The 11492-nt window shown below is 44.2% G+C and overlaps 1 protein-coding gene across 1 annotated transcript in view; it reads right to left on the bottom strand.

The window, feature by feature from the left end:
* VSTM4 (V-set and transmembrane domain containing 4) overlaps positions 1 to 11492 on the bottom strand; it is a 39846-nt gene that overhangs the window by 20465 nt on the left and 7889 nt on the right. The window contains exons 3-5 of the mRNA XM_009642057.2: positions 6692 to 6760; positions 5131 to 5238; positions 940 to 973 (exon numbers count right to left, since the gene is read on the bottom strand). Coding sequence (XP_009640352.1) covers positions 940 to 973; positions 5131 to 5238; positions 6692 to 6760 — 211 coding nt within the window. The remainder of the gene's footprint in view (positions 1 to 939; positions 974 to 5130; positions 5239 to 6691; positions 6761 to 11492) is intronic.

The following is an 11492-nucleotide window of genomic DNA, read 5'->3' on the forward strand; positions in this document are numbered from 1 at the left end:
CCCTCTCCTGGCCTCTGTTGCTTTGTTGTGACTTCACTCGCATCCGAGTGTCGGTTAGACAGAATACAGTGATAATCCCATGCGACTGCATTAAAAATTATGCTATTTGAGGATCTAGGATATGCTGTACTTGGCATTGAATCTCATAGTATCTAAAAAGAGTTTCATGTCTAGAAAGATACTATGAGAAATAGTATCTGTGATACCAAGTGGTACTGGATTTAAACTACAGGGCTAGAAACACATGTTTTATGTCACTGAAAACTGGGAAACAGCTGTTCTGTGTTGTTGCGAGGCACCCCTCTTTAATCTTTTTTGTTTGTAAAATACTTTTGTCATCTTTTTTTTACTGCAGTTCCAGCAGAATTTATATCTCAAGAAGATCATACGACGGAAATCAGTTTTATCACATCACACAACCAAAAACTTTTGGCGGCCAGTGGTATTTAAAGGGACAGTGATTAATGACTGCAGCAGAAGCAGAATTTTTCCCATCACTTGGAGTCTTCAGCTGGGAATAGACTGTGAGCCTAGAAAATCTGCTTTTGAGCCTCACTGCCTGTTCCTGGGTGTGGGAATCACTGGGTAACATTGTGGTTTGGTTCGTGTATACGGATGGTTTAAGTCATTACCATCTGGTGAGGTGTTGGGAAACCCTAGAAATCCACACAGGATGAATCCAAAAAGCAATTCAGAGCCTCAGGGAGAGGCTTGTCACTGAAGCACCTGTAGGACCTACAGCTAGATAGCCCAGGTAGATCTCCCTTATCATGCACAGCAGATGGTGGCTTGCAGGCACGGTCATGAGTCATGGACCCAGAATGCTTTATCCTCCTGTAGGCATTTTGGAAAATGTTGCTCATCTTCTTCACCACATATAGCAAAACAAAATCAGAACTGGTGCCTTGGGTTATAGTAAAGAGAAGTATAATCTCCTACCTGTTCTGGGGGCATTTCACAAGGTAATGCTTCACTGTTAAAAGAAAAAAAAAAAAAGTAAGAAAATGTGGCTTTACACTAACACAGTTTATGAGTTACAAATGGGCACAGCAGATAGATCTGTGCTGCTGAGACTGTGGAGTTGCCAGGTTGTTGCACTGGGAGAGCTGCTGATCACCGTATGTTATGTCGTGCTCTAAAATGTAGGCTGACTTGAAGACATAGCTAGGCTTGGGAGAGGGGAATGCATCAAACAACACCAAAAATCTGCTGTGCAAGTGCTGGGCAGCACACATTCCAGTGGTCAGCCCAGCCAAAAGACAGCTTGCTAAGGAAAAGCACAGCAGGCCAGTAATTTTACTTTGAAGACTTTTATTTCCCTTGTGGTGCCTCTATTTATTTCCAGAAGCCTGAAATAAACCATTCACCCCCAGGAGCCACTGCTGTTCCTAACGTAAGCTAGACTGCGGCCTCAGGCACAACGGGATTGCCTCCTGGGATCAGAGCAGAGGTCCAGTCCAGCCACTATCCTGCCTCTGACTGCTGTGTGCGTGAGCTGTAGAAATCCTTCTGCTTCATGTCCTTTTTATTCAGTAGCCCTGAGCACGGGCAGCTCCCCACCCTTGCAGCCTTTTGGGAGCCAGGGTTATTAAGATGCTCTTTTGTGGCTTAGTGGCTTCTGCGCCCTGCCCAAGCTGCACCGCGTGCTGAGCGCGGAGACGTGCAGGCAGGAGGAGAGGCTCTGGCGCTTCTGGTTGACCTCCTGCCAACTTATTCCTCAGAAGGAAAAGAGGGTGCATCCCTGGGTCATGATGTGAAGTTGAGTACAACATAGACAGCCCCCTCCCTTCATGCTCTCCGATCTTTAAAAGGCTGTGAAAACCAGACAACAGTGCACTTACATGATTACACCCCTCTTTACAGGAAGGTTTTCGGTTTTGGTCTTACCTAAATTCTCCCATTCTAAGGAAGCTACACAGCTCCTAGGGGGGTGCATTTTAGTCCTAAGGAAAGGGGAGCCGAGAGCACTAGGAACTGGGCCTAACACAGGGACCTTGCCTAAACCAACCAAGGCAGTGCTTCCATCTGTCTGGCTGGCCTTTTTTAGTTGTACAAGAGAACAGTAGGTCCAACCCTTTGGGATTAAGGGGATGTTCACATACTCTGTCGACATGCTTTTGAGCATCTCAAGGTATGTATTATTTTGTTTTGCCCTACAGTAAATACCCCAAGCCTTTGAACCAGGGATCAGGAAGAGCTCCTGTTATGAATGGGCATAGGCTTCTACCAAAACCACAGAGGAGTTGCCAGCTGCAACCATTGCTGCTTCCCACAGCACCCCATAGCTGCCCCATGTGACGGGCCAGCCCCAGCTGCAGTGCCAATCCAGTCAAACCGAGGGAGCTCCTTTGGTGAGGAACTGGGTTCAGCATTACCAGGATCTGCTCAGGTTTCACAAAGAGCGACGCCAGAGGAATCATATCCAGCTTCATCAACTGCAAATCCCAACTTTTAGTTCAGGTATGAGTTGCTCTTTATCCCAGGCTGGGCTGTTCTTGTACAGGGTTGGGCAGAGTTTTCCCTCCCTCTTCTCCTTGCACTTACTTGGGTGTCTGCCTCCACTCCCTAGCTGTGGTGGTGGGGTTGGGTTGGGTTGGGTTGGGTTGGGTTGGGTTGGGTTGGGTTGTGTTGTGTTGTTGTGGGGCGGGGCAGGGCAGATCAGATCAGATGAGATCAGATGCTCCTCCTCCTTGTGGTATTAGGGCTGAGGAACTAGGGGAAGAAGCTGGAGTAGTGGGAGAGTGGAGGGAGCTGTTGGTGTTCCTGTGACAGGGATGGTGTGGCTGGAGAGGTTCAGGGATAAGCCCTGATGGAAATTTGCCCAGCAAGGTGAGGTAAGGAGATAGTTTTGCTTGGCTGGGGCCCCTGCCCTGGGCTCCAGGGGAAAAGCAGAGCCAGGCTCCTCTTGAAGGGCCTCTGAGGAAGGTGATACAGCAACCACCTCACTGAAGGTGGAAGAAGGCTGTGCCTGGAACCTGCCTGGAGGCTTGGGGCGATGCAGAGGGAGGATGGCTTTGATGTCTCTGTCTTTTTTCCTTTCCTCAAGGAAGGATGGACTTCATGATTCCACTGTAGGCTCTTTTCACGTGAATACTAGCATCTACCCAGCCCAGCCCAGGATGGAGGTACAGAGTGCTGAGGATGGAGAGGAGGTAAGATAACGCTTTTTGAGGAGCAATGCCTTGTTCTAACAGCCTGAATGAGAGAGTACTGCTGCTGGCTGAGAGGGTGGGTATCTTCTGGTCAGATCCTAAGCCCGGGCAGGTGCCTCTGGAAGGGGTAGAGGAGTGTTGAGTGCCCATATGGCGGAGTGGAAACAGCACCTCCCAGGGAACTGCTCCTGCTGGGGGCAGAGGTCCAGGGCTGAGCCTGCTGCCATGGCCCAGAGGCTGCAAGGAGAAAAAGGAAAGCAATATGGGGCTGGTGGAGACGGTGTCTGTCGCTGAGGCTTCTTCCACCGCTGCTTCAGAAATTTTAATTCCCTGATGCTTGACTGGATGCTGAGCCAATTAATGTGGCCCTGGCAAATACTCTGATCAGGTGGTCCTAGCTGAAAGACTTGCTTCGGAATCTTATTGCTGTATACTGAGTGCCTGTCTGCTAAGTTTTATTCTGTTATATTCCCATTGAATCCATAAGTTTAATGCTGCCAGTGTTTACTGAATAATGTTCAAAATCTAAATAAAAACTTGGTGAAGCCTGCAATTACTCAGATATTAGGGTAGCGAAGAAAGGATTTAGCAGCTCAGAAGAAATTACTTTTTCTCTGTTGTATATGCTTATTTTAAATCGTATTCCATATTATTTCTATATTTAACTGGTGTTGGTGCAATTTAAAGAGACTTTTTCTCCAAGCTGCTTGTACACTTATACCAGCATAAATTGCCAAAACCAGAAGCAAAATCTAGCCCGATGTCTGCTCAAGAAAAAACAGGATAAATCAGTGTGTCTAGTGTTTGTGGCTTCAGGGTGACTCACCATAACCAACATACTCAAGTGTGGGTACTCCCTTGGCACAAAACCTTTGTCATCACTTAACAGGGTAGGAAGAATAACATTGATCTTGCTCCTTCCTCTTGGCAAGCAGAGTTGTTGGGCTCAGTTAGGATCAGAGTTACTCTACTGAGCACAATACCAGGAAGACGGAGCCACAGCCTGAAATGTGTTTGTGGTCAAGCAAGGGCTTCTGTATACATCTATTTTTGGCTTACATGACTTCTCTCTCATGCATCTGAGTCACTCATTCCTTCGTGGTATGTGTGTAGTGCTGAAGAGGCAGCAAAGTCATGATTCTCTCCTGTTGTTAACAGGAAAAATCACTAACCAACCTCTCTTTGGAAGCTTCTGCTCAGATGGTCCTTATGCTCTTCTCTAACGTGGTGGCTGCTAAGCATGCTGGTATCTTATTCTCACAGCTTGGGTGAGGTCTCCAAATAAACCACTCTTAAACCAAAATGAAAGTGGAGCCTGCACTGGCTACTCCACAGATCTGAACTAGAACTTTCGATTACAGTAGGGCTGCTTTCATGCAGGTTTAGACTCTCTGAGAAACCCTCTCTGAGGAAAAGAATGGAACAGTGATCCTTGATCTTGAAAGATTATCGTGAAAGTGCACATCTGAATCACAAAATAATGCCTTAGTTTCAAAGAACACTACAAAGGGTAGCGTGCTAATAGCAACCCTCATTTTCCCAAGAACATTGAGAGCTAGTGAGGAAGGGAGGAGAAGACGGAGCAGAAGATGGCTGCTTTGAAACCCCTCTAAACTTGTCTGCAGAAATGTCATATGTGCAAAATGATCTGGTCAGAATGCAATTTAATGATACAGCACTTGGTGGTCTTTGAAAGAAGTACCAACCACCTTCAATTTAAGTTTCTGCAAAGCTGAGAAATTTTGAAAAGTCCAAAGCAAATTTAAAATGAAATAGCTATTAAAAGGGAGCAAAATGCCTTTGTTCTAGTTTTTGCTGGCAGAAATGGTCTTTCCTACCAATAACTTTTTGTTGTTGTTTTTTTATTAAAATCAAGGCAAGGATATAGTTGTCTTCCCTGCATTTTCTGCATTTTCCTTCTCCCCCTCTCCCTCTCTGGCAAGGGCCTTGCAGTCAGCAAGAACGGCATTTCACTCACCTGTGGATCGCCTCTTGTTCAGGAGTGACTGACAGAGAATGACAAGTGTAAAAAGGAGAACGCTGATGATTCCAATTGAACACACGAAGACTGCGTACACGTACAGGTCTGAAAGCCAAGCACAGATGATGGTCAGTGTTGCAGCCGTATGCTTCATGCTTACAGGGAGAGAAAAAAGTTATGTCTGCAAGATCTAAATAGACCCCGGCCCAAAAGATTTAGGGTAACAGTTCTGAAGTAATTTAATCCTCTTGAAACTTTCATACAGTATCCTGCTCAGTTTAAAATTTGGTTGAAGTATCCACATATGCAAACAGGTGTAGGTACGAGGGCTTGATTTCAGGAGGGAGGAGAGGGCTGGTTTGGGGTTTTTCCTCTTTTCTTGCTTCCTTTTTTTGGTGGGGCAATCAAAAACCAGAAGGACTTCAGTTGGATTATTTCCCAGTTCAAACAGCTGTACTGGTTTTTAAAAAAAAAAAAAAGTGGCAGTGGGGGGGTGCTGCGTGGCTGAGGAAAAAGGAAGAAAGTCTGTGATTGCTGCTTCTGGTGGCAGCACTGGCTTGAAATTTTTGTATCTCTGTTTATTTTTAATCTACTGCCTCAGTCTCCCTTTATGGCTTTTATTCAGGTGCCATAACACATTCCCACTGGAGCTGACAGGAGTTGTACCGTGGCAGATCAAGATGGAGTATTTTGTTCAGAAGGAGAAGAAATCTTTAATGACTTATTTCTGCTTTTACTAGAAATAGAATAGGGTACTTTAAGAATGCTCTACCCATTAATGTCTTGAAATGTCCTTAGGGAGGTATATTGGCTTCTTTCCTGTTTCACAGAGGGGAAACTAAGCCTCAGAGGTCAAGCGTTCTTGTAGAAAATAGCATTGCTGGAACTGGACCCCTGACCTGCAGTTCTGTGCTTCGCCCCCCTTGCACAGTACAACAATATAGTTTGTAAATTGTGGTTTAAGCAGCAAGGCTCCCCCTGGAATCAAGGCCAGCCTGGGAGTGAGCACTACTGCCTGCCAGGCAGCACAGCAGAGGGGCTGCGAATGCCGTGCCGGTGCTGCACGGGCGCTCCGGCCTGGGGCAGATGGGGGAATCCCAACTGCCTGCACATCCTGGATTTCAGTCTCTTAGAACAGTTGTTCACTAATCTACACAGAAAAATACTGCTTGCCTTGAAACTGAAGGGAGCTTTCGGCTGCTCTTGCAGTGCAGAGCATATGTAGTAAGCAGTTTCTAAGGCTGCTAAGAGTGCTTGGTGCCTCTTCAGTCACACTCAGCACCTCCCTGGGTGAGGGGGTTTATTTGCACTGCGTGATTAGCCAGGCTGAGGGTATCTTCCCACTGACTGTGACAAACATATGAGAAATTGAAACTGGAGCCTTCCATTCTCTTTTCTCCAGCATCTCTTGTACTCTGTGGGATGCTTTCTCAGGCAAGACCTGACTTTGCACAGGAACTAGCAAAATTGGGACTGTTTGGGGCACTTTAGTTGTACTGTAGCATTGAACTGAACTAACATCTTGTAGACAACCAGTAGCAGTTAGATGTATCTTTACCTTCAAAAAACTTCCAAGGTTCATGTTTTTTCTTGAAAGTGGGATCATCAGAAGATTTTGATGAAATCACTGAAAAAAAACAAAGACATTGCAAGAACTGAAAATGTGTGGCGTAAAATGTTGGGACCTCTTAAAGTAAATGTAGTTTTGCCTTGGACTTCAGTGTACCAAGAGCTTGCCTTATCTCACAGGATAATTACCTTTCAATAAAACACTTCAGCTATAAACCAGCATTATAAAGATGTCTTCCAGCAAATCTCATCTGGCTTGGCATCCCTCCTGAGTGTGGTATGGCTTGTGAGACCGCCTCCCTGTTGTCACCTTGTTCTGGGAAGATGCGATGTGTGGCTCTTCAACCAAAAGTTAAATGAAATACAGCAAGAGGATAGAAACGTACTTTAGAAGAGCCTAGGCCTTAGAAGGTGGGGGGGTGGGCTTGTGCTTGTAAGGTCTGTAATGGCATTCTGGGGATGGTCTGAGTATTTCAGGGGAAAAGCTGCTGTTAATGCAATATGTAGCTGGGTTTAGTCTGACTCTGTATTCTCAGTTACCCAGAACTTGTACTTCTAGGGTTACAATTCATGTTTCTCTCCCAAAACAGGCTACTTCTGAGAGAGGAGATGAACAACTTTTGCTCAAGAGAATGGGAATTTATTTTCCCTTCTTGTTATATATTAAGAAAGATTTTTAACACTGTAGTCTTTCTAAGTCTTGGAGGTTAAGGAAAAAAATTAATTGGAAGAGCAGTAGCTTTGTTGAAGGACACACCTCTGAAGGGTTCTGAGAATTGACCTGGAGCCAGCCACATTAGGCACAGCTTTTTTAAAAAGCAAGGAAGTTGTTCCAACAATGCTTGGCACTGAAGTAATCTCTGCCAATACAATAGTGTTTCCCCATCTTCAGGACTGACTCTGTAGGCCCCCAATTTTGTCCAACTTGCCCTCCTTCCAAAGCTCTTGTGGATGTCCCTTGTCATGTTGAACTGCCCTGCAATTCCTACAACAGCACCCAAATAAATCCATTAAAGTGGGAGCACCGCTCACGAGTTCTTTTTCTTCTTCCTTCCTTCAAAAGCTCTCTTCTACATTGTGCCTTTTAAAGATACATAAATAGGACACCTGCCTATCTGCAAAAAAGCCACCCATGCATGTGTAAACTTTCTGAAGCACGTCCAAATGCGTTAGAAAGTGTGCATCTGAGCTGGGAAGCAGAACGCATGTACTTACCCTCAATGTCCTTGGCTTAGATGGAGGAACAGATTAGCCTGAACATCTTAATTAATGCAAACTGCTCTGTCACTGCTGTATCAATGGTCATTGACTGTTCAGTGCAGAACAGCTTAAATTCTCAGCCAGAGTCATTCCCCTGCCTATGGGTGGGGTTTTTCCCCCCTGAGAAGGAAGACTGCATGACCACAAGTTGTACCAGCTCACCCTTATATCCTAGAAAAAGGGTGGACTGAATGACTATGTTCTAACTCAAGTAAGAGGGAAAATAGCTGCAGATTTTGCACAGGATTGCGCGTTCTGTTTCATAAAGAGGAGCAGACTCCAGAGCTCTGGGCAAGTGGGTGAATACCAATGTCGTAACAGCCGTACAGCCTAGTGCTAGAAGCCAAATGCTCTGACTGCTGGATGACTGCTCAAAACCCTCTCTGCTCTCCTCAGCCAGATTGTTTATGCATGCTGACATTTTTGATGACATCAGATTAGATGATCTCACTTAATGATAATCCATGATTTTTTTTTTTCTGCTAGCAATTATTGCAATGGTATAGGAGTCTGGTGATGTCCCCCACATTGCCAGTGAGGTCTGAACCTCCTTCTTACTGGGAAGGTAATTCATTAAGGAGTGTCCTGTAGGGATGTGAGGTGTGGGGCTAACTCTGTGGATATGGAACTGCTTTCAGGACTAATGAAATTTTCTGCTTAGTTGTGATGGGAAGTTCATCCAAGTATTTTTACAAATCTACCCATTTGTTATATGAAAGTATCGCACATGTAGATTTTTGGCAAGTATTTTAGAATACTTTCCTTGAAAAAAAGGGCTTTTGCTCATTTGGAGGGAAAAATAAAAATCTTGCATTTCTGTATCTTGGAACAATTTTATCATTAGAAAATGCCACATGCGACTAAAACCTAGTAGAACTTGGGCTCTGTTCTATGGGAAACTCTGACACATAAACTTCCTAACAAGACAGATAGTTGTGATCAGCTCTACTTGTTTGTGTTGTCCGTGCCAGTAGCATTATAGTCGGACTGCCTCATTTCCTACATTTGTCCTCCTACATGTAGTCTCTTCTCTTGGATTGTAAACCATTTGGGACATGTATTGCTCTTCCTAAGAGATGTGCGGTACCTTGGATAGTGGGCTTGAGGGATTACCTGACTGTAAATGACGGTTTGGAGGTGCTGCATATTGTTCTGAGAAGACTACTCACTATTTTGAGTTTTCTGATAGGAAGGCAGTGACAGAACTCTCTTTCTGATGTGGGTTTGTGGGTTTCTTTCCCCTCAAATAAACTGTTTTCTACTGTATTCTGTGCTTTAAAGAAGATCACTAACTTGGTTGTAGGCCAAGATTGACGACACAGGCCCAGGAAAATCACAGATGCCTTTGATAAGAAGATGGGGGAAGGGGAAAAGGCTCACCTTAGCTTAGAGAAAAGATGTTGCATGGCTGGAGTAGGAGACGCTGCTTGGCAAAATCAGGACATGGATTTCTCTTGGTTTTACTACCCAGATTTAACAGCAGCCTTTTTATAAATCCCGTTTGATATCTTTTATTCACTACACCTAAAGGGGCAAACTGCAACAGTTCAAATTTCAGCTGGACCTTCTGAAAACACTACAGAGTTGCAGTAGCTGACATGAATGGAATGTGTCAATGAATGGAAGACTGTAAGGATTTCATCCCCATCAGACGAGACTCCTTTTCTGAAGACATGTATTCTGTCCCTGAAGGAGAAGCCAGATATGTAGCTAAACTTTTAACTGCCATCATTACACATTAAGGAGCCTGTAACTCAATTGGTTTTCCATATGTGAATAAGTTTACGCGTCACAAGGAAATGCATTTGCAACTTCTTAATGGCCTACACAAATTGACACCTGCAAACTTGCTAGCAAATAACAAAATCTGAATAGAAGATAATAGCAGTAGATACCACAGACCCAGCTGTAATCTGGTAAGGTCTTTTGCTTTGAATAGTGCTATGTTCGGTGGCTGGCAAAGGCTATGTGCTGAACCACCCCGGGTTTTTTTCTGCTTCAAGAGCAAGTCAGATTTTGAAGAAGCAGAATGACCTTTTTCTACTCCCTCTGAAAATTTCTGTCTTACACAGTGGTCTCCTCTACCTATGTGAACAAAACCAGGGACCTAAATGCTATTTCTGCATCCACTTGATGTGCAAGGTTGTAAGAAATTTGCCTGGTACTTTAGCATAAAGATACTATTTTAAATTTGGGCGTAACTGCAGACACATTAACTGGAACAAAATGTTAGACAAGACAGCAACTGTGATTTGTTTGAATACCGTTACCTTATTTGATGAAGCACAAGCAGTACAATTTAAGAATCCAAATGCTTCAGGCAATTTGTATCGTTCCTTTTGTTGTGCCCTGGATCTAACTGTAATTCAAGTAAATCCCTTTGCAATAAAAAGTGTAACCGATCATAATATAAAATAGAAAATGTGTTTGGAAGAAAATTTCCTTGAAAAGCCCAACTGTTACCACTGGGGAAACTGGAGACTTTATCACCACTCTGAAAAGCATTGCCTTCCCTCCCATGTGTAGCAAGTCCTGTACGCTCACAGTTCATTAACCAAATGCTAGCTAAGGCAGTCCTTTGTTTCCAATAAATAGGCTTTTAGCAGTAAAACAGTTGCTATAGCATTTACAGATATGTCATTTTTCAGATGACTTCTAGTATATTTAATCTGGATTTAGAATTAGAATAAATACTCTTTCGGGGTGGCCGGGGTGGTGGTGTCTGCCTCAGATCCCCACAGGGTGTATTCTCAGTGTATTCAGCCCACAGGTGGACCTGCCTTCCTCCCTTGTCTCAGGTTTCCTCCTCAGCTTTTGGTTATGTTTGAAGCAGAGACAAGCAATACAGCTGACCAGACAGTGTGAGAAAGACGAAGTCACAAGTCTCAAATCACCGCCCTGATTATGTATTCATAAATCCTACTAAAGATCAAGGGGGAAAAAATGTATTTAAGGGCTGAACTGAAAAGTTACAGTTTTTCTTCTTTGTAGTAACTAAATCGGTCTGAACCCCACACTTCAGCTAGGAAGAGCAAGGAGAAGTTCCTGCATTATAGTTCAGAATAGCCTGAGCAGCTATAAAAGATGCAGTGGCTTTTTGTGAGGAGGGGTATGACAGGTGGTGTGACTATATTTTATATTGCTTTTTCTTCTTCTGCCATTTACGTGGAACACATCGTTCCCTTTCCAAGCACTCCTGACAAATCAATGTGTTCCACTATATGCGCTTAAGAAATTCCATCATTCAGTGAATGCGAAAACATTCTTTAAAATATTGACCTGCCCTATGAAATTACATTATCACAGGAAAATCCTAACAATTATTCTCCACCTGATTTTATACCTTTTTTTTTCTCTTTTTTTGTCTTCCCCCTCCTGCCCCCCCCCCCCCCCCCCCCCCCAGCCTGTGTTTCCAGTCTGTGCAGACAGCCTGAACAGGGGCCCAAGCCCTCAACACAAGTCATGTCTGGATTGCATTACTGACCCTTGTGGTCTTTACGCCTCCGGGTTATTTATTACAGGCCACAAAG

Source organism: Egretta garzetta, unplaced genomic scaffold, assembly GCF_000687185.1.
Source record: "Egretta garzetta isolate BGI_Z169 unplaced genomic scaffold, ASM68718v1 scaffold56, whole genome shotgun sequence".
Taxonomy (NCBI): Eukaryota; Metazoa; Chordata; class Aves; order Pelecaniformes; family Ardeidae; genus Egretta; species Egretta garzetta.